The sequence below is a fragment of the Sarcophilus harrisii genome, chromosome 4, assembly GCF_902635505.1.
Source record: "Sarcophilus harrisii chromosome 4, mSarHar1.11, whole genome shotgun sequence".
Taxonomy (NCBI): domain Eukaryota; kingdom Metazoa; phylum Chordata; class Mammalia; order Dasyuromorphia; family Dasyuridae; genus Sarcophilus; species Sarcophilus harrisii.
The window spans coordinates 329,068,554-329,091,008 of NC_045429.1; the positions used below are offsets into that span (position 1 = coordinate 329,068,554).

The following is a 22,455-nucleotide window of genomic DNA, read 5'->3' on the forward strand; positions in this document are numbered from 1 at the left end:
CTTGCACTCACTTCTGTTCTGATTTTTCCCCTCTCTCCCTCCATCCCCTCCCCTAGATGGCAAGCAGTCCTATATATGTTAAATGTGTTGCAGTATATCCTGGATACAATATATGTGTGCAGAACTGAACAGTTCTCTTGTTGCACAGGGAGAATTGGATTCAACCCAGAAAGAAAAAACAAAAATGCAAACAGTTTACATTCATTTCCCAGTGTTCTTTCTTTGAGTGTAGCTGCTTCTGTCCATCATTGATTAATTGAAACTGAGTTAGGTCTCTTTGTCAAAGAAATCCGCTTCCATCAGGATACATCTTCATACAGTATCGTTGTTGACGTATATAATGATCTCTTGGTTCTGCTCATTTCACTTAGCATCAGTTCATGTAAGTCTCTCCAGGCCTCTCTGTATTCATCCTGCTGGTCATTTCTTACCAAACAATAATATTCCATAACATTCATATACCACAATTTACCCAACCATTCTTCAATTGATGGGCATCCATTCATTTTCCAGTTTCTAGTCACTACAAACAGGGCTGTCACAAACATTTTGGCACATACAGGTCCCTTTCCCTTCTTTAGTATCTCTTTGGGATACAAGCCCAGTAGTAGCACTGCTCGATCAAAGGGTATACACATTTTGATAACTTTTTGGACATAATTCCAGATTGCTCTCCAGAATGGTTGGATTCATTCACAACTCCACCAACAATTTATCAGTGTCCCAGTTTTCCCGCATCCCTTCCAACATTCATCATTATTTTTTCCTGTCATCTTAGCCAATCTGACAGGTGTGTAGTGGTATCTCAGAATTGTCTTAATTTGCATTTCTCTGATCAATAGTGATTTGGAACACTCTTTCATATGAGTGATAATAGTTTCAATTTCATCATTTGAAAATTGTCTGTTCATATCCTTTGACCATTTATCAATTGGAGAATGGCTTGATTTCTTATAAATTAGAGTCAATTCTCTATATATTTTGGAAATGAAGCCTTTATCAGAACCTTTAACTGTGAAGATGTTTTCCCAGTTTGTTGCTTCCCTTCTAATCTTGTTTGCATTAGTTTTGTTTGTACAAAAGCTTTTTAATTTGATGTAATCAAAATTTTCTATTTTGTGATCAGTAATGGTCTCTAGTTCATCTTTGGTCGCAAATTTCTTCCTCCTCCTCCTCAAGTCTGAGAGATAAACTATCCTATGTTCCTCTAATTTATTTATAATCTCGTTCTTTATGTAAAGGCCTCATTTCTAAAATATATAAATAATTTACTCAAATTTATAAGAATTTAAACCATTCTCCAACTGATAAATGGTCAAGGATATCAACAATTTTCAGATGAAGAAACTGAAACCATTTCTAATCATATGAAAAGGAACTCTAAATCACTATTGATCAGAGAAATGCAAATTAAGATAATTCTGAGATATCACTCCACACCTCTCAGATTGGCTAAGATGACTGGAAAAGATAATGACGAATGTTGGAGGGGATGTAGAAAAACTAGGACACTGATGTATAATGGAGTTGTGAATGCATCCAACCATTCTGGAGAGGAATTCGGAACTGTGCTCAAAAAGTTATCAAATTGTGCATACCCTTTGACCCAGCAATGTTTCTACTGGGCTTATATCCCAAAGAGATCTTAAAGAAGGAAAGGGACCCACATGTGCAAAAATGTTTGTGGCAGTCCTCTGGAAATTGAGTGGATTCTCATTAACTGGAGAATTTACTAAATAAGTTATGGAATATGAATGTTATGGAATATTATTGTTCTGTAAGAAATGACCAGCAGGAAGATTTCAGAGAGGACTAGAGAGACTTACATGAATTGATGCTAAGCGAAATGAGCAGAACCAGAAGATCATTATACATGGCAGCAAGAAGATTATACAATAATCAATTCTGATGGATGTGGCTGTTTTCAACAATGAGGTGATTCAGGTCAATTCCAATGGTCTTGTAATGAAGAGAGTTATAAGCATCTAGAGAGAGGGCTGTGGGAATTAAGTGTGAATCACCTAGCCATTACCAAAAGGGCTGCCATAAACATTTTTGTACATTAGGGTTCCTTTCCCTTCTTTAAAATCTCTTTGGGATATAAGCCCAGTTCCCTCATCTGGAGAAACTGGAACCTAGAAACTCTGGAAACTGAGAGTGAATGCCCATCAATTGGAGTATTTTCACTCTTTTTGTTGCCAAACGTTTACTTGCATTTTGTTTTCTTTCTTATTTTTTTCCTTTTTGATCTGATTTTTCTTGTGCAGCAAGAAAACTGTATAAATATGTAAAATTATATGTTAACTCCAATAAATGTAAACATGTTTAACATATATTGGATTACTTGCCATCTAGGGGAGGGGATGGGGGGAAGGAGGGGAAAATTTGGAACACAAGGCTATGCAAGGGTCAATGTTGAAAAACTATCCATGCATATGTTTTGAAAATAAAAAGCTTTAATAAAAAATTTAAAAAAAAAATAATGCCTGGTGACTAAAAATGTATAACATATACTGAAGTGCTTGCCTTCTCAATGGGGGAGGAATTTGGTGGGAGGGATAGGGAGAGAGGGAAGGGAGAGAAGTTGGAAAAATTAATATTAAAATGTACTTAACATGTGACTAAGGAAAAATAAAATACACAAAAAAATTTAAAATTAAAATCTAAAAATAAATAAATAAAAAAAATAATGCTTGGAATGTCCCGATTTGAGGTTAGAGAGAGAAGCTGGAAACAAAAAAGGACTTTTTAAAAGTCAAATTGGGGAGAAAAGAAGAATCCTGGAAGGAATAGCATTGTTGCTTAGAGCAGATGGGATGATACGTGACAATGGAAAGAAGGCAAAGTTGTCTTGTGAAAGATCACAGAAAACAGGAGCAGTACCACAAGGTTTGAGAATGGCAAATGTTCCATTTTTCAGAAGAGAAAAGGACAGAGTCTGAAAAATATAGGACAAGTGAGCTTGACTTTGATTTCAGGAAAATTCTAGCACAGAGCATGAAAAAGATGGTGAGCAAAAATCTAGAAAAAAAAATGGCGATTACAAAGACCTAGTCTGGCTTCATTAAAAACAGGTTATGATTTACATGACTGCACAAATATAACCTATATCAGAATGTTTATGTCTCACGGAAGGGGGAGGGAAGAGTCAGAAGGATAGAATTTGGGACTCTAGATTTAAAAACAACAGTAGCAAATATTAAAATTTGTTTATAAATGTAATGGGGATGGGGAAGAAACATAGATTTTAAGGTAGGTAAAAATGCCAGACTAACTTTTTCATTTTTTGAGGATCATAAAATTAGCAGATGAGGGGAAATGCTACAGCCATGGTTTGTCTAAATTTTAACAAAGCATTTGATGAGGTATAGTATCACATACTACTTTTGTGGAGAATACAGATAAGATGTTAATATATTAGAGAGATTTGATGGTCTCACTGAAAGACTAGTTGCTAATGGTTCAAAGTTGGTGTGGTGAGAGGTCTCCAATGGAGCATCCCAGGAATTTGTGTTTGACAACTGTGCTCTTTTAACATTTTTATCAATGACTTAAGATAAAAGTAGATATGGTATGCTCCTCAAATCTGAAATAATCCAAAGCTGGGAGAAATTTCTAATATACTAGATGACAGTCAGGATCCAACAGGATCTCCTCAGGTTAGAGATTTAGGGCTGAATCTAATAAGATGAAATTTAAAAAGGATTAATGTAAAGTCTTACACTTGGGTACAAAATAATCAACCTCAATTATAACAACTTTATCTTTTTTCCCAACTAGACTTAATTTTACCAAAAATAAATTAAAACTAATTGCTAAGACCTCTCTTTTTAAAAAAAAATATCTTCTAAAAGGGAAAGGAAAGTAAGTTTTTTTCACAATATACCTTGAGCCCATCTTTTCTAGCATACTGCCCTCATTTATCATCTCTTTCTCTTTAACTTTCAATCTGTAATGGTTCCTCCCCTATTGCCTACAAACAAGGGTAAGTTTCCTCAACCCTTAAAAAATATTTCAGTCATCCTATGTATTTCCTCCCCTTTTCAGCCAAACTTCTTGGAAAATTTTATCTAACTGCTGTCCTCACTTCCTTTCTTCAACTGTTCTTAATCCCCTATCTTGAGTCTGACCTCATGAAACAGAAACTGCTTTCGTTCACAAATTACTAATAATCTCTCAATCATCAAACTTTAATGTTACCTTCTCAGTTCTTATCTTCTTAAATCACTTCTTCCTAAAGCACTAGATACTGTTAACCACTTCATTTCCTCCTTGATAATTTCTCTTTGGATTTTTGTGGCATTGCTTCTCCTAGGTTTTCTTCTAACTATAAGACTAGATAGTCCTTTGTCAAGCTGACATTCCTATTATGCTTCCCAACTGTGGGTATATCCTTAGGTGTTATGGGCCAGAATTCTGTACTTGAAACAAGGATTCTTACAAGGTGCTAACTCAGTGGAATTGATAGGATAATGATTATCTAGTTTGGCAGGGTGATCAATAGTTCTCTAGTTCAGTACATGTACTTAATACTTAATATAGTTCTACAAGATTGACATCTGTTCTACAAGATTCACACCCATGATAATGTAATTAGAATAGAGCATACAAGCTGGGACAAACTCAGCCAGACAGATTCATTCCATCTCACACCACCGTGGTGGCAGACCTGTCCTCCTTCTCTTCTCCTTCACTTCTGTACTGAAACCAAGACTCCAGAAGGCCTTTAAGAAAGCTAGTCTGGGCCCAGGCAAGGAAACTAGACTTTGAAGGAGATAATAAAGGATTTGTACTTTAACACCTGGCTATTCTTTTTTTTTTTTTTTTTTTTTTTTTTTTTTAATTTAATAGCCTTTTATTTACAGGATATATACATGGGTAACTTTACAGCATTAACAATTGCCAAACCTCTTGTTCCAATTTTTCACCTCTTACCCCCCACCCCCCCCTAGATGGCAGGATGACCAGTAGATGTTAAATATATTAAAATATAACTTAGATACACAATAAGTATACATGACCAAAACATTATTTTGCTGTACAAAAAGAATCCGACTCTGAATTATTGTACAATTAGCTTGTGAAGGAAATCAAAAATGCATGTGTGCATAAATATAGGGATTGGGAATTTAATGTAATGGTTTTTAGTCATCTCCCAGAGTTATTTTTCTGGGCATAGCTAGTTCAGTTCATTACTGCTCCATTAGAAATGATTTGGTTGATCTCGTTGCTGAGGATGGCCTGATCCATCAGAACTGGTCATCATCTAGTATTGTTGTTGAAGTATATAATGATCTCCTGGTCCTGCTCATTTCACTCAGCATCAGTTCGTGTAAGTCTCTCCAGGCCTTTCTGAAATCATCCTGTTGGTCATTTCTTACAGAACAGTAATATTCCATAATTTTCATATACCACAATTTATTCAGCCATTCTCCAACTGATGGACATCCATTCAGTTTCCAGTTTCTAGCCACTACAAAAAGGGCTGAACACCTGGCTATTCTTAATCTGCTGAAAGAAAGGCTGCTTCAAGACCTCCAGAAAACCAACCAGAACACTACACCAAGGTTCTGCCTTGAGCCTTCTTCTCTTTTCTACTTTATCTCATTTGGTTATTTTATTAGCTACCAGACAATCAGCTACCACCTTTAAGTAGAAGATTCATATATAGCCAGCCTTGGTTTCTCTCATGAATACCAGTTCTATACCATGGTCTCTTTCCAACTGGATGCCTCATGCACACTTCCATTGCAACATGTCCAGAGCAAGCATTCAGTATTTTCATTTTTATAATCAAACATAAACTCCTGTTTTGACATGTAAATTGCTTAAGTACATAACCACTTCCTACTTAAAAGTCTTAAGCTTCGTTTCTCTTCTCCCTTTATTTTGAATCTCCTCCCTGTTCCACACTACATGCATCTTCCTGTCTGCCTATCCCTCATGCTTCTTTGTTTCTCACCCATGCCTCTCTTCAAATCCTTGATTCCCTTTCTAGACTAAACTCAAATACTCTCTTCTCACACAATCTGTTCTAATTTACTCATACCCAAAACTGCTTTACATTTGTTTTATATGAATTATATATGTATCTATAATCTCCCCCATTATAATGTAAATTCCTTAAGGGCAGGGACTGTTTTAACTTTGTCTCTGTATTTCATGGGTTTAACACAATATCTGAAATACTACAGTTTATACACAATGCCTCTTGATTGATTTCCAAAATTTATTGCAAGAAATGATTATTTCTCTTGTATTAATAACCAATTATAGAATTAGTACCAAGGTTTTTCCCACTTTTCTACTTCTTCATTCTGTAGGTACTTCAAGTAGTCCTTTTAGGTACAGGATTGATAATGACAGAGAAAACTCATATCTGTTCAAAAGGTTAGGGAATTTGAATTTAAGAGAATTGATGGATTCTGGCCCATTGTGCTTTACTCAAGACAGATCTGAGAAAATGTGGATTCTCCCTTTTGTTTAGATCGAAGCTTCTTAAAATGTGGATCATGAATGGCATTGTATAAGTGAATGGGGGGGTCATAAAATTATGATGTTATCAGGAAATATTTGACTTGCATACCTATTTTATATACCTTATATACCTGGAGATCATGTAAAGATTTTTTCAGTCAAAAGGAGCCACAAGCAGAAAACATTTAAGAAGCCTTGATTTAGATTTACCCTCCATGGGTCATGAGTATAGATAAGTTTCTTTGACCAAGAAAAAAGTAATTCTCATCTCATCTAATTAGATTAGAATCAGCCTACCTCTCATTATAATATTCATCCTTCTCATTTATTGCTAACCAATCAAAGTTGATTGCCCTCCTTAGGAACACCTATTCTTCCAAGGGCATATAAACATTGAATGGGTTTCATGAGGAATCAATCACTGACCTCTTTTATTAATTATATACTAAACCAAGGAAACTAAGTAATTATACTCTGTAATCAATACTAACCAAGTTTGGTCCTGAGGAAAGGAAGAGAAAATTCATCCAGTGACAGGGAAGATACACTATTAGATTTCCTTGATAGCTTGGTTAGTTTTGCTAAACTTTTTATTCCTTGTTATAAGGATAGTTCCCTGGGTAGGGGAAGGAAGATGGACATTCCAACATGGTGACATAAAAATCATAGATATCAATAGCCTCTTCTTAAAAGTAAATCTTTACCATAATAAGGAAACCCAAAATACCTAAATCAGCAAAGACATGGACTTATTTGCCAAGCAGAAAGATAATGAAGCTAATGACAGTATCATATCAGAAAGAAGCAGCAGAGAGAAAAAACAATTTAAAATCAGTTTGGTGAGAGAATTAAGTTGTCCCAAGGGCAATGCAGGATGAAACTGAAGGAGAACAATAAGAAAAGATGAAAAGGATCTGTAAAGGGTTTTTTTTTTTTGTGCTGAGGCAATTGGGATTAAGTGATTTGCCCAGGGTCACACAGCCAGGAAGTGTTGAGTGTCTGAGGTCACATTTGACCTCATGACTTCAGGGCTAGTGCTCTATCCGTCTAGTTGCCCCTTGTAAAGGTTTTTATAATGGAGGTGGAGCCAAGAAGGCAAAGAAAAAAGGCAGCAAATTGCCTGAATTCTCCCCCAAATCCTTCCAAACACCTTTAAATGATGATATGAAATTAATTCTTGAAGCAGTACAACTCACAAAAGGATGGGGTGAAAAAATTTTCCAGCCAAGGACAATTTAGGTCAGCAGGATACCTGGCTGAAAATGGAACACAATTCAACACAGTCCAGGCCCTAACAAAGCAGGAATAGGCCTAGGGAACCACTAACTCAGCAGTTGCAGCTCCCACTTCCAGAGCTCCCAGTGGGATCCCTGTGGATCCCACCAGTCCACAGACAAGGTGATTGAACAATTGATCAGAAGATCAAAAGGAAGGGTCCCTTTCCTGGCACTGGGGGCAGGACTTGCTTTTCCCATACTCATATTTGGGTGGCAGTCCCAGGGCAAGGAGGAGCACTAACATACCAGAGATTGCAGCTCTTGTCACAGTTCCAGGGCAGAAAAGAGTGCTTATAGTCACTCACAGACTACAATGCAGGCCAGGAGAATAGTAAATGCACTTCCTCTTAGATTATTCCACCTTGGAAAAACTGAAAACTTACAGATCCCAAGAGTATCTCTGAAAACAGTTGTACAAAATCCTTGAAGCTCGGGACAGTGAGCCCTGCACTCTGGAAACAGACCCCCCACTTTAACAAAGAGTTAAAAATAATAAAAAAAAAAAAATAACAAAATTTTGAACCACAGAAAGATACTATGGTGACAAGGAAGATAAAAACACACTCAGAAGAAGATAACAAAGTCAAAGCTACAATATCCAAAGCCTCCAAGAAAAATATGAATTGGTCTCAGGCTATGGAAGAACTCAGAAAGGATTCTGAAAATCAAGTAAGAGAGGCAAAGGAAAAACTGGGAAGAGAAATGAGAGTGATGCAAGAAAATCATGAAAAACAAGCCAAAATTGGTAAAGGGGAAACACACACACACACACACACACACACACACACACCATCTACCTGAAGAAAACAACACCTTAAAAACCAGAATAGCCTACATAATAAGAGCTCCAAAAAGCCAACAAGGACAATAATATTTTGAAAAGCAGAAAACCAAATGATAAAAAAGGCAAAAAATTCATTGAAGAAAAACACTCCTTAAAAAGTAATTAACCAAATGGAAAGAAGGTACAAGAGCTCATTTAAAGAAAATAATTCCTTAAAATTTGGAATTAAGCAAATGAAAACTAATAACTTTATGAGAAGTCAAGAAATAAAACAAAGCCAAAAGAATGAAAAAATAAAGAAAACATGAAATATCTTGCTGGAGAAACACAACTGATCTGGAAAATAGGTTCCAGGAGAGATACTTTTAAAATTATTGGGCTACCTGAAAGTCATGATCAAAAAAAATAGCTTAGACATCATCTTTCCAAAATTAGCAAGAAAAACTGCCCTGATATTCTAGAACCACAGGGTAAAATAGAAATTGAAAGACTAACAAATATGTATAGAAAGATTGTACATATTGAACCTATATATCAGATTTTGGGGAAAGAGGAGGGAAGGAGAAAAATTTGGAATACAAAAGTCTTACAAAAATGAATGTTGAACTGGGACATTGATGCATTGTTGGTGGAGTTGTGAACGAATCCAACCATTTTAGAGAGTAGTTTGGAACTATGCTCAAAAAGTTATCAAACTGTGCATACCCTTTGATCCAGCAGTGTTACTACTGGGATTATATCCCAAAGAGATTATAAAGAAGGGAAAGGGACCTGTATGTGCACGAATGTTTGTGGCAGCCCTTTTTGTAGTGGCTAAAAACTGGAAACTGAATGGATGTCCATCAGTTGGAGAATGGTTGAATAAATTGTGGTATATGAAAATTATGGAATAATACTGTTCTGTAAGAAATGACCAACAGGATAATTTCAGAAAGGCCTGGAGAGACTTACATGAACTGATGCTGAGTGAAATGAGCAGGACCAGGAGATCATTATATACTTCAACAACAATACTATATGATGACCAGTTCTGATGGATCAGGCCATCCTCAGCAACGAGATCAACTAAATCTGAACCAGCTATGCCCAGAAAAAGAACTCTGGGAGATGACTAAAAACCATTACATTGAATTCCCAATCCCTATATTTATGCACACCTGCATTTTTGATTTCCTTCACAAGCTAATTGTACAATAATTCAGAGTCTGATTCTTTTTGTACAGCAAAATAATGTTTTGGTCGTGTATACTTATTGTGTATCTAAGTTATATTTTAATATATTTAACATCTACTGGTCATCCTGCTATTTAGGGGAGGGGGTGGGGGGGGGTAAGAGGTGAAAAATTGGAACAAGAGCTTTGGCAATTGTTAATGCTGTAAAGTTACCCATGTATATATCCTGTAAATAAAAGGCTATTAAATTAAAAAAATAAATAAATAAATTAAAAAAAAAAAAAAAAAAAAAGATACAGACCCAATAGTGGTAGTGAAGAGTTTTGAAGCCTTTTGCACATAGTTCCAAATTGCTCTTCAGAATGGCTGGATTAGTTCACAATCTTATCAATAATGCATTAATGTTCCAGTTTTCCAAATATCTCCAATATTTTTCATTTTTTTCCTGTCATCTCAGCCAATCTGATAGGTGTAGAGTAGAACTCAAACTTTTAAAAACAATTGTTAAAAATTGTTTTTACATATAATTGGGGAAAAATAAAATACTAAATAAAAATTTTAAAAGATTTTTATAATAAATTCTTTTTACTATAAAGAAAACATAATTGAGAAAATATCAATAATCATTTATGCTCATCCTGCCAAGCCACTGCCACTGATCCACCTTCTACCTCTAACCTGGTTCTCCAACTCCTTCAATGAGTGATCACTCCAGATGTCCCACACAGACTCTAGATCATTACCTTGTTCTCTAGCAGGCCAGCTTTCTACCAGACTGCTGCATTCATACCCTCACTATATCCATCTCTTACTCAGAGACCATACTCCAGGGAATACTTCTGGAAAGAGTATGTCAACTGGTTGTTTAACCAGTCAACTGGTTCACTGTTGACTAAACACTTCTCCCTAGCCCTATATGTGTTTTCTTATGCTGTTAGAATATAAGTTCGTTAAAGATAAGGAATGTCTCGGTATTTTTTATTTGTATTTGCAGTGCTTAGCAAAGTACTTGTAAACAGTTTTACATTCATTTATACCCATATGCCTACTTTTTCATCTCTACAAATGTCTGTGAGAAGGATGTATACATGTAACAAGGACATCCCTGATAAAAACATGGGAAGGGAACTGACAAGCTTTTACAAACGGTATTCTATAACAGATTCTATCTTTACATTCACAAAATTGATTAAAAGGAGCAAAGAATATATAATACCACAGCACTGAGTGTTTGTCCACAATAAAAGAAATTTTATTTGGCTTAACAAAGTACTACTTTTTTTTTTTTTTTTTTTTTGGCTGAGGTAATTGGGATTAAGTAACTTGACCAGGGTCATAGAGCTTGGACATGTTAAGTGTCTGAGGCCAAATTTGAACTCAGGTCTTCCTGACTTCAGGGCTGGTGCTTTAATCACTGTGCCACCTAGATGCCCCAACAAAGTACTATTCTTAAAGGCTTTCTTCCAACAACGTCTCATGCTGACTGCTTCAATTTTCAGAATACAGAAGAACCTTCTGTATTTTTTTAAATAAAAATAAAAAAAAATCATGCCAAGAGTTCAGCATAACCATCCACAGAAGAAAAATCAATTGGATGAAGAATGCTTCTTGTCTAGCTTGTGTTTTGCAGTTGGAAGGATAGCCTGTTAAAGCTGGTCCATGAATACACATTCATTGGATAGATACTGCAGATGAACAATGAACTGGGCCTAGCACTGAATAGGAGGTAGTGAGAGGACCAAATTAGTGTTTTAAATGAGCCTAAGATCTCTTCCAAAATAATCAATCTTTAAAAATAAAAACATAGTCTTAATATAAATAGTTTTATGGTGATGGTAAGTGGTTGTAAATTGTAAAATACTGTCATCGCCAAGTAATAAATTGCAATCCATCTAACTCACAAAAGAAGATTTATGGTAGGTATAAATAGGATGCATTACCTCACCCAAGTTGAAATGCAGACCAAAAAAAAGCAAATTAAAAGATATCATAGATATGTTGAGACCACACAAAAAAATCAACTCAATTAAATAGTATGAACAAGGATAACAGACAGATAAGATACTGATATCTATATAATATTAAGATCCCCCAAACAATCTTGATTTATTGTATAAACCTCCTAAGGAGGTTTTCCAGGAGGACACGGACAAAAGTTGCCCAGGATGAGAACACATGAGAGGTTATGATTTGTATCTTTAGAAGTATCCACATTGATAAGATCACATCTCCATTTAAATAGAATCATTGATCTAGCACCAGGAGGGGCCTTAAAGTCCATTTTGTCTACCCCTTCTTCTATTTTATCCATGAGGATCCTGAAGTGCAAGAAGGTAAGTGATCTAAGGTGAGGACGATAGAGACAGGAGTGGGCAATGAACCCAAGGCCTGTCTTCAGAGTCAGGGCTCTTCCTATTGTACCATGGAATGTTTTGCTTGGAGAAAAGGTGCATTTGGTGCTGGAGGTAAAAGGAATAATATAAAAACAACCTTCAGATATATGTGACTTCTAGAAAAAAGAATATATTCTGTATAGCAGATAATATGAATCAGTGAGTGGAGGCCATAGATAGACAGGCAGCATGGTTCAACATGGAAGAATAACATTTTAAAAATTAGATATTGAGCAATGTAATAAGATTGCTTTGTCATACAGTAAGTTCTCTGATGTGACAAGTATTCTAAGCAGAGGATAAACTGGTCAGATATGCTAATAAAACCATTCATTTCTACAATCTCTTCCAGTTCCTAGCTTCTAATATTCTGGTATATCTCTAAAGGACTAAGGATCATCAACTGCTCTGGATTCTGAGATCGAAGAAGATCCTTCCCAGAAACCAGGTAGGCCCCAAGGCCCTGCTCCTTACCTGTAGGATCTCTGAATACCACACTGGCATCTACTGTATTTCGGCTCAGGGATTTGATCATCACAGCCATAGTGGGCACTTTGTTCCTGGGAAGTTGCTTCAAAGCGGCCTATTTAAAGGGACCAAAATATCATAAGAGGTTGTTGGTGGGGAGCAGGGAGCTACAGGTTGGAGATGCCATTTATACCAAGCCAAGTAAAATCACTTTCTATGCTAAGGATTATCTAAACGGAACACTCAACTCTGCATCCCCACACTGCCTAGAAACTGATTAATCTTCCACTTCTCTACTTCTTTTAATATTTATATATTCTATTAGATACATTAGATATATTCTATTAGATACACAGAGGTAGACTACCAAATGTACCCTATGTACCTCACCCTTGAAAGATGACTTGCTCTTACTGTTCCACTAAACCCACTCTAGGACCTAGATATACCCCAGAGATGAGCAATGACTAAAGCTCTTTCTAGTCAAGGATATATATATGGGTGGATGGAACCACCATATGAGGAATAGGTTTGGAGAAAGCAAAGAAAAGCCTTTCTCCTCATGAGTAGGTGGGGGAAGAAGTGAGATAGAATAGCTTCCCTCTTACCTTCCGCAATACCATGACAATACTGTATGTGTGCAGGAAGCAGGCAGGGTCTTGGTCATCTAGTCCCAGTTCAGCTTTCATAGTCAGCCAGGGGCCACGCTCAAAATCCTCCCCTGAAGGCTGGGAGCTAAGTACTTCCTGGCGCAAGAGTGGGAAGAGGCACCTGGGTGAATGAGTTTCCATCCCACTATAGTTCCTTTGGGAAATGGGTGGCAGAAAGTATAGATCTCTTTTCTAGACAAAACACAATCTCTTATCCATGCCAAAGTTTAGAGATGAAATACTTTCACTAACAGTCCAGGAAAATGCTGTTATATCCTCTTGGAGGTCTTGATTTTAAAGATGCAAAATTTTTAAATATTTTGTGTAGATCTGCCCAGAAACAGCTTTGGATGCAATGGGGATTCAGCTGAAAAATGAAATGACACATGCTCCTTTCCTTACCTAGCTCTAAATTTAGTGGCCCTCTGTAAGGCCTCTATAAGGCTGATTAAAGCCCCAAAGCAACTCATAAATGCTTTGACCTTTGATTATTATTTACTGTGACAGTTGGGAAAAAAAAAGGCTCAATAGATGAGGATGGTGGTACTAAATAAAAGTATTTTAAAACATCAAAACCAAAGACAAAAAGCCTTCAAATGAAAAGATAACTACCTAGAGTCAGTGTTTGGGATGGATGACTGAGTCATAAAACCAGGGATCTGGCTACAGGGAACTCATCAAAAATTTATAAGTGGATGACACATTAGAGACCATCTAGTTCAAATCTGCTCCTATTACAACCCTATACCTCATTTTACACATAAGAAAACTGAGGTGCAGAAGTGTTAATTATTTACCTACTGTTCACCACACTTTATTGGAAGAAAAGTTCTAGTCACCCAATCAGTCATTCTCTATAATTTAACAAAATAACTATGTCTTACCCCTAACCTTGTGGGATGAAGATATTAGAGCCCTTATTTTCTAGATGCAGAAATTCCAGTCTGGGGAAGGAGAGTAAGTGTAAATCTGTGCTATCAAATAGAATCTAGCTGATCTATGAGACTAGGTCCCTATCCAATGGGGTCTTTTGTGGCTGTCTTCTCTTTGATCCTATAATATCATTGAAGTCCAAGCTATTAAATTGTTAAGAGCCCATTCCGAAACGCTTAACAGGGATGCTTCTTCCCATATGATCATTCCACTGAATGGTGAAATCTAATTCTGATTTGAGCAAAAGAGCAATAGCCACTGACCAAATTACCTCTGTCCGGAATTTAGCTAGTGCACCATGGGCTGGAATCTGAGGAGTTGAAATCATGATCTCCTCCAGATTTTTTCCACTGTGCTAAAAGAAAGGAGAATGTAGTTTGAATGAGAAAACTCAGAAGCTGTTATTAGTACAATTTTGCATATGAGTTACATAATGTGTCCAAGAAAACTATAAGGAACAATTATTATATTTTTCATATTTCAGTAATCTCATGAACAGTCTTACATTCCTCTGGAGATCTTTAAAGGAATATGAAGAAGTTGCAACTGGCTCAAAGAGCCGAAGAGGCTATTTGTTAGGGCCAGTTAATTACAGGACCCCTCCCATCCTGAGATTCTAGAAGAATAGAACAGTATCATCATATTCCATTCTTCAAACTAGCTGATTAGCCTAAAAATTTTGTCCTAGGGTGGTCCAGAAGCAAAAAGAAGTCACTAGCTCCCAATTAAACGTTTGGGCTCTACTCAGACATTCCTCAAAATACAAGTTTATTAAGAGTTGGTCTGACTTGTTTAGAAATCAAATTCTCATAGCAGGGGTCTCTGTTGCCCCTAGAACAGCCCATATAGCATCTCAACTGATCCAGGGTCCTAAATCTGATGTGATTGCCAAGTCCTTGCAGACATAACTCCATTCTTCCTTACTGCTAACTTGCATCTCTTCTGCTAGGAGGATTAAGCACCTTTTCCTACTTTGTTTTGCCACTTTGCACTATAAGCACCATTTTTATTCCCCTTTTTTCCTAGTGGTGGGGAATACTACTTCTTCTTTTTTTTTTTTCCAATATATATATTTTTTATTTAATAGCCTTTTATTTACAGGTAACTTTACAGAATTGACAATTGCCAAACCTCTTGTTCCAATTTTTCCCCTCCTTCCCCCCACCCCCTCCCCCAGATGGCAGGATGACCAGTAGATGTTAAATATATTAAAATATAAATTAGATACACAATATATATGACCAAACTGCTATTTTGCTGTAAAAAAAGAATAGGACTCTGAAATGTTGTACAATTAGCCTGTGAAGGAAATCCAAAATGCAGGTGGGCAAAAATATAGGGATTGGGAATTCAATGTAATGGTCAAAACAATATTTTTTGGACATAAAATAATGTGGGAATTTGTTTTGCTTGATTACATGTATTTATTGTATAGATTTTGTTGGGAATACTACTTCTTGACCAAACAGATAAAATGTTGCCAGACACATTGTTGCTAAATCCCTCTATCCCCTCTTCCTGGAAATTCAAGTTAGCTAAATGAATATCATTTACCTGGTGAGGCAAGAGTCCAGCTGGTCCAGGAAAGCGGCGTGTTTTGGCTCGGGTGGGTAAATGGGCAGGCATCCCGGGTGTCCGATTGGTAGCAGTAACTAGTTGTACAAGGTGATTTGTGACTATAGGAGTCTGAAGAATCCCTGAGGCTGCCAGGGAAGAACAGGGGGTGGATGGGGTGGAGAAAAGAGACCCCACAGAAGAGACCTGCCTTCGGGACTCTAAGGGTCTCTGAATAGAGTTAGGCACTGGCACAAGAGAAGAGTTTGGATTGGGAACAGTTGGCCCTAGAATTCTAGATTTTCTACTTTCCCAGGAAGTTGGAGATTGAAATGATTGAGATGTTAAGGAACTATTTTGAAAATTGTTCTGAGCATAACAGTTAGCACTTTGGAGAGGCTGAGGCACATGGAGATGCCTGCCCCTAGGACCAGTTTGCCAGGGGATGGGTTGAGTGGGAATTCGTGAACCAGATGGGAAAGTATGTCTGCTGGAAGCACCAGGTCTCATAATGAACTTTGGAGTCTCATGGCAAGTGGTGGGATCTGAAAGTAGGGGCTCAGGCAGTCTGGTGACAATTGACCCTTGACAACAAGATCCTCCCAGCTCAGACAACCGGGGCCTTTTAACTTGCACAGGGTCCTCCTTCTGCTTGGGAAACAGGCTTTTCATAGGCCCACTTGCATCCCTTTGCCTCAGCTCCATGCATGATTGCAAACTGAACTCATTCTGTTTACTTGTCACAGTGGTACCTGGCCCTGGGTGTTGCTTTCCAAGAGAGAAAAGTGCATGAGGTTCTGTGGTTACTCCTCCTGAGGTCACGCTACTTTGATCTTTAGTTCCTCCAGCTAAACTGGGAGAAGGGGAATATCTCAGGCATGTTGATGTCTTAGAAGGAGAATCCCCTCCTGCCGTGGACACACTAGGGGAAGAGAGTCTGAGACCCTGGGCTGACAGGCTCGAAGCCCCTGGAGGAAGAGTGGAACAGGACGTCAGTTGCCCCAAGGTCAGTGCCTGCTTGGCAGCTTTGGGCTCGGAATACATAGGTTTCAGGCATCCTGGATTTACAGAAAGCGAACTGGAGAACTGGTTTTCAGTGTCCACTACAGCTGACAAGAAATCCTGCCAATAAGACCAGAGGAACCAGGTTTTAGCAACTGGGATAGCTGCTTGAATTAAAAAGAGAATCTTGCACACATTCTTCCAGATACATGCACTAATACATGAAAGAAGCCATGAGAAAACAAAAGTGTTATCGTTTCCTCTCATTTTGTCCTTTAGGCCTAATTTTATACCAACCTGGATTGAACTTTATGCCTTTTTCAATGCATGATGTTAAAACAGGAAGGATAACAATCTACTTGGAAGGATATCTTAATACAATTTAACAGTTACTGAGCTGAATAAAACAAGGGGCCACATAGTTTCATAAAAATCTAGTCCTTATCCAAGAAACTGAAAGCATCTTAGAAATATCAACTGATTATCCTTGTTGTTGGGAAGCAACTAAAGGTGTAGGCTACAGATCATTTCTGTCAACACAACTAGGAATGGATCTCTTGTTCCAAGCCCATGTCCATGCTCTATCCTCCCACTGACAATATGGTCCTCACCAGTTCCACACCGGTACATAGTCCTTTGAAGATATCCTACATGTTCTGAAATGTAGGGAGGTTAGTAGCTACTTTTTCTAGCAGACTAATTCATATGAAGCTTCTAGTTGGTAAATGAAGCAAGGCTGACACTTTCAAGCTCAAAAGATCTGTTCTCTAGAATCAATCAAAACTGCTGACTTTAATCAGCAGGAAGCTGGCTAGGAGGTCCAGAAGAGGATTATTTCCTGCCTAGTATATTATCATAACAGCCAGTGAACCCTAGAAGGACTTAGTTTAAGGGTTAGAACTGGCAATCAAAAGAATAACAATTATGATAAAGCCCAAATGATGCCTAATGTTTATGGATTCCTTGCCTTCCTAAAAGCACCTTCCTAGGCATAAGGTCATTCATGGGAGGAGGGGGAAAGACTTGTCTTCCCATTTTCACTGATAGAGATGAATCCTATAGAGCATAGATGCTACCTCCTCCCAATCCAATCTTGAGGCTCCAGAGCTGTTCCCTTGTTGTAACTGAAGGCTCTGCTGTCACCTGGCAAGACTAAAAAGGGTTAGTTCAACAGTCTTTATTTTTTTAGCCTGTGATCACACCTCTCCAAAGCTGAGAGACAAGGCAAGAGCAAACCTTCTGTTCAAGAAAACCTGACAGTTCTGAATTTCATAATCGAGAAAACAAAAAACTTGGAGTTTCCATGCCATAAAGACACCAGTTCTGAAGAGGTGACCAGGTGCTTAATAAATGCTTACTGATCGATTGCCCTACTTTGTGGCTCCATGTCCTCCTCCCTCAAAAGAAGGGATTCTTTAGTTTAGCCTAGTGAGTAGGGGGCATCTTTAGCATTGCTTTCCTCACACAAATTTTATCACAAAGCCATATAAAACTATACACATCAAAGCATTTTGATGAGGAGGAAATGGGGGGAGGAAGGAAAAAGCGTATATTATATTACGTGTTATTAGGACAACAATTGATGCTTGAGACCATTGCCCATTCCTTGAAGAATAAGCTATGTTTATATTAGTGGTTATATATTTAGATAGTTATTACTGAATCAGCCCAACACAGCAGATAGAAGCTTGGTAGTCTGACACATATCCTAGCTGTATGTATGTCTAGCACAGTGCCTGGCACCTAGTAAATGCTCCCCAAATGCCTGTTACTCTGCTTGTGTGATCTTGGCTAAGTCACTTAACCTCTCTAACAAAGGCAGCTCTAAGACTACAAGTTAGAGCTAAGTTTCTGGTCTGAATTGGGAGATGAGATCATAGTTCAGTACCAAGAAAACAACAATGAAAAAAATTAAACATCTAGACCTCAGTATCAAAAAGATTTGAGTTTCATTCCTGGGCTGTACCTGAATCATTACATGACCTTGAATAAGTAAGTTCACTCCTTGGGGTTTCATAAGCTAATAAAAAACTACACTCTTAGAATTTGAAAGCTGAGAGAGTTAGAAATCATATAGTACATTTACAGACCAAAAAACTGAGATCTAGAGAGATATAAGTAGTTTGCCCAGGATAAGACAACAAAGCCAGGACCAGAAACCAGATCTTTTGACTTTTTTCTAATGCTAACCCCCTTCCATTCTTTTCTCTCCTTCCCTTTCTTCACTCTCAAAAAGACTGCATCTCCCCATCTTTCCCAAACAAGAAATATAAAGGCTATTTAGTCATGGGCCATATTCCACTACTGATCAATAAAGGAGCTATAACCTATTGTTTCCAACCTGAGCCAGCCAGCCCTTCACTGATAGTTTGATGCCCTCTAATCCCACCGCAATCTGGCTTGGTGGTTCCTAATATTGTTAATAAATTTAGTACAGACATTGGTCTGGACACTTCACTTTGCAATTCCTGAATTCATGAGATCTATGGTAGAAATCACATCATGTTGCCTCTCAAAAAGCTTATAAAATGCTCCTTCCCTATCTCAAATACATCATAACAATATACTTAAATGGAAAGTCATTCTGAGATTTCAAGTAACAAACCACATTTTGAGGGGCTTATTTTCAAGATGCATAATTAGGAGTTTAGCTTTTTTTTATTTTCCAGTCTCTCAAAGACTAAGAAAATCTACCATAAAAATCAACTGAAAGGACTGGAGTCAGGTGGATACGTTCTAGGCCAAAATGTTTACAGCTTAAGTGAGAAATTTCTCTCTCATCTCAGATCACAAATGCATCCTCACCTCATCTTCAAATTCATCTTCCACAGCAAATAGGTTCTGCAAACTATAAGCCTGAAAAGAAAATAAAGCAATTTGGGGGAAGAGATTGAGAGGGAGAAGTATCTGAGAAAGTTACTACTTACAAGTACATTCTGCCCTCATCATTTCTCTTCCCACTTCTAATGACCTAACAAAACTGTCAGGACTGATTTTTTAAAAAAATTGTTGTGTTATTTTGCTGGAATTTTAGAAGGAAGGGGAACAAAAGACAGGCGGCATTCCCTCATTGCAACCCCCACCCCTAGTTCGGATCGACCTAGAGACAAAACTGGGACCAAGAGCCTTTAGATGCCCAGTGTTGTCCAGGGCGGCCCTAGAGCCACCACTTAAATGAGAGATGGGGGGTCGGAATCGCAACCTAGTCTCAGCCAGAGGGCTCAGCAATTACCCACTTTTAAAGGCTCAAACAACCAGACCCCCCAACTTGGGCCTGGGGGAGATTGAAACGTAAGGTTCCCCAGTTGGGCTTTTAATAGAACTGGGGCTGATTGGGGAAGGATGGGGTACCACAGAAAGGGTCTTCCTGCCCATGCAAGGTCCCAGCGGCGAGGGCTGGGAAGGGGCTGGGAAGAGGAAAGAGGCGGACGAGAATCCCTCGCAGGAGACCATCCAAGGGCTTGGCTCGGATGCGCAGCCAACAGGTAGCGCAGGGGAAGCTTCCCCCCTCCCTCCACAGCAGCGCGAGCTCCTCCGGGGGCGGGGCCACGAGGGGGAAGAAGCGCCGAGCCCAGCGGGAGGGCGGGAGGCGCACAGGTACCGTACCACGTGGGGACTGGGGGAGAAGGGGAAAGGCCGGGGAGACTCCGCGGGCCAGAGTGATTACCGGAGAGACTGCGGGCGGGCTCCCCTTCATCCTCCGCCATGTGCTAGGGCCCGGGCCCGGCGCAGGGAGGGACGGGAGCAAGCGGGCCCGGGCCCGGCGCAGGGAGGGACGGGAGCAAGCGGGCCCGGGCTCCGGGCCAGGCAATCGGGCCGAGCTCCTACTGTGCGGGGCGCCGGGCCGGGAATCCGCAGCCAGCCACCAGCTGGAGAAAGGCAACTTCTGGGGCCTGCATTCGAAACGGCCGCCACTCGCCTGCGTCACCGACGTCTTAAAGGAGTGGTTGGGGAGGTGAGGGGGCGGGACCATCTGATTTTTCACCGGAGGACGTAAATCCCTCTCTTCTTTCCGAATTTAAAGGCAAAGCCAAGAGTTCGGCGCCGCCCGCCAGCGGCTCCTGCTGGAGGGACTACTTGCCCCTCGGTTCTAGATTTAGAGATGAGCAAATCGTCCTTCCGTTTTTGTTTTGTTTTGTTTTGTTTTGTTTTATTTTGTTGTTTTGTTTTGTTTTGTTTGTTTTTTAATGACCAAACCGTTATTTTGCTGTGCAAAAAGAATCAGACTCTGAAATATTGTACAATTAGCTTGTGAAGGAAATAAAAAATGCAGGTGGGCATAAATATAGGGATTGGGAATTCAATGTAATGGTTTTTAGTCATCTCCCAGAGTTCTTTCTCTGGGCATAGCTGGTTCAGTTCATTACTGCTCCATTGGAAATGATTTGGTTGATCTCGTTGCTGAGGATGGCCTGGTCCATCAGAACTGGTCATCATCTAGTATTGTTGTTGAAGTATATAATGATCTCCTGGTCCTGCTCATTTCACTCAGCATCAGTTCGTGTAAGTCTCTCCAGGCCTTTCTGAAATCATCCTGTTGGTCATTTCTTACAGAACAGTAATATTCCATAATATTCATATACCACAATTTATTCAGCCATTCTCCAACTGATGGACATCCATTCAGTTTCCAGTTTAGCCACTACAAAAAGGGCTGCCACAAACATTCGTGCACATACAGGTCCCTTTCCCTTCTTTATAATCTCTTTGGGGTATAATCCCAGTAGTGACACTGCTGGATCAAAGGGTATGCACAGTTTGATAACTTTTTGCCTGCTCCCGTTTTTACCGAAGAGGAAACTGCTCGAGAGAAGTACTTGTTCAAGTGACATTCTTCAGGGTCACTTAAATACTGAGTTAGCAACACCAGGTTCCGGGACATCAGAGAGGTCCCTGGTCCTCGGTCCACCCCAATCCCCACCCGAACTTTGCCTCGAGTCTGTCTGGACCTTTCCTCTGCACTTGCTCGCTTTGCCTTTACCCAGCTTGGTCCCGCAAGCGATGCAGAGTCCAAACCGGCTCTTTGGGAGGCGGAGGAGCCTGACTATCCTATCGGGACCTAACACCACAAAACCCGTAGCTGAAAAACGGACACTAGAGGGCGACCATCACCCAGCCCAGTGGGGAGAACGGGTCTAGAAAAAAGGGGTGCGGGAATAGGAACAGCGAACCCCCCAGTTTCCGCAGGAGTCTCATCAGAAACACTGTGTCTCGAGAATTCAAGATCAAAACTTCGTTTGCTACATAACATCAGGGATGGATGGAAAATTTCTACTTTCCCCTACCCTTTCCTCCTTCGTTTTATTATCCGAGACCAAGCAGAGAGGCAGCAAAGGCTCTTGATGAGGGGAAAAAATGACTGAAGATTGCTTAACGAACTATGCTGTACTCTTGTGTTTTATAATAGGGATGCCCTAGACCTATTGTACAAGAAGCCCGTAAGTTATGGTAGCATCATTTCTGGACCTTCCCAGCGAGTTCCGATCCCTCCTGCTTATCAATCTGAGTGGAATAATAATAAGCATTTATATAATGCTGTTTTGTTCATCGGTCTTGTCCTATTTTCTGTTGGTCGAAATACTGAAGTGGTTGGCCATTTTCTTCTCCAGCTCATTTTACAGATCAGGAAACAGGTAAACAGGGTGGAATGACTTGCTCAGGGTCTCACAGCTGGGACTCTTCTGAGGCTGGATTAGAAGGCAGGTCTTCCTGACGCCAAGTGTAGCACTTTATCCACTGGATGA

At 39.1% G+C, this 22,455-nt stretch overlaps 1 protein-coding gene across 3 annotated transcripts in view; it reads right to left on the minus strand.

The window, feature by feature from the left end:
* HROB (homologous recombination factor with OB-fold) overlaps window positions 1-20,699 on the minus strand; it is a 28,828-nt gene extending 8,129 nt beyond the window's left edge. For 2 of the 3 annotated variants that reach the window (XM_031966032.1, XM_023502444.2), the window contains exons 1-6: window positions 20,379-20,699; window positions 19,517-19,567; window positions 15,710-16,831; window positions 14,427-14,510; window positions 13,181-13,318; window positions 12,579-12,687 (exon numbers count right to left, since the gene is read on the minus strand). In XM_031966032.1, the coding sequence (XP_031821892.1) occupies window positions 12,579-12,687; window positions 13,181-13,318; window positions 14,427-14,510; window positions 15,710-16,831; window positions 19,517-19,567; window positions 20,379-20,684 (1,810 nt within the window). In that variant the 5' untranslated portion in view covers window positions 20,685-20,699. The remainder of the gene's footprint in view (window positions 1-12,578; window positions 12,688-13,180; window positions 13,319-14,426; window positions 14,511-15,709; window positions 16,832-19,516; window positions 19,568-20,378) is intronic. The other variant, XM_031966034.1, reaches the window with a different exon arrangement.
* Window positions 20,700-22,455: the final 1,756 nt, after the last annotated feature.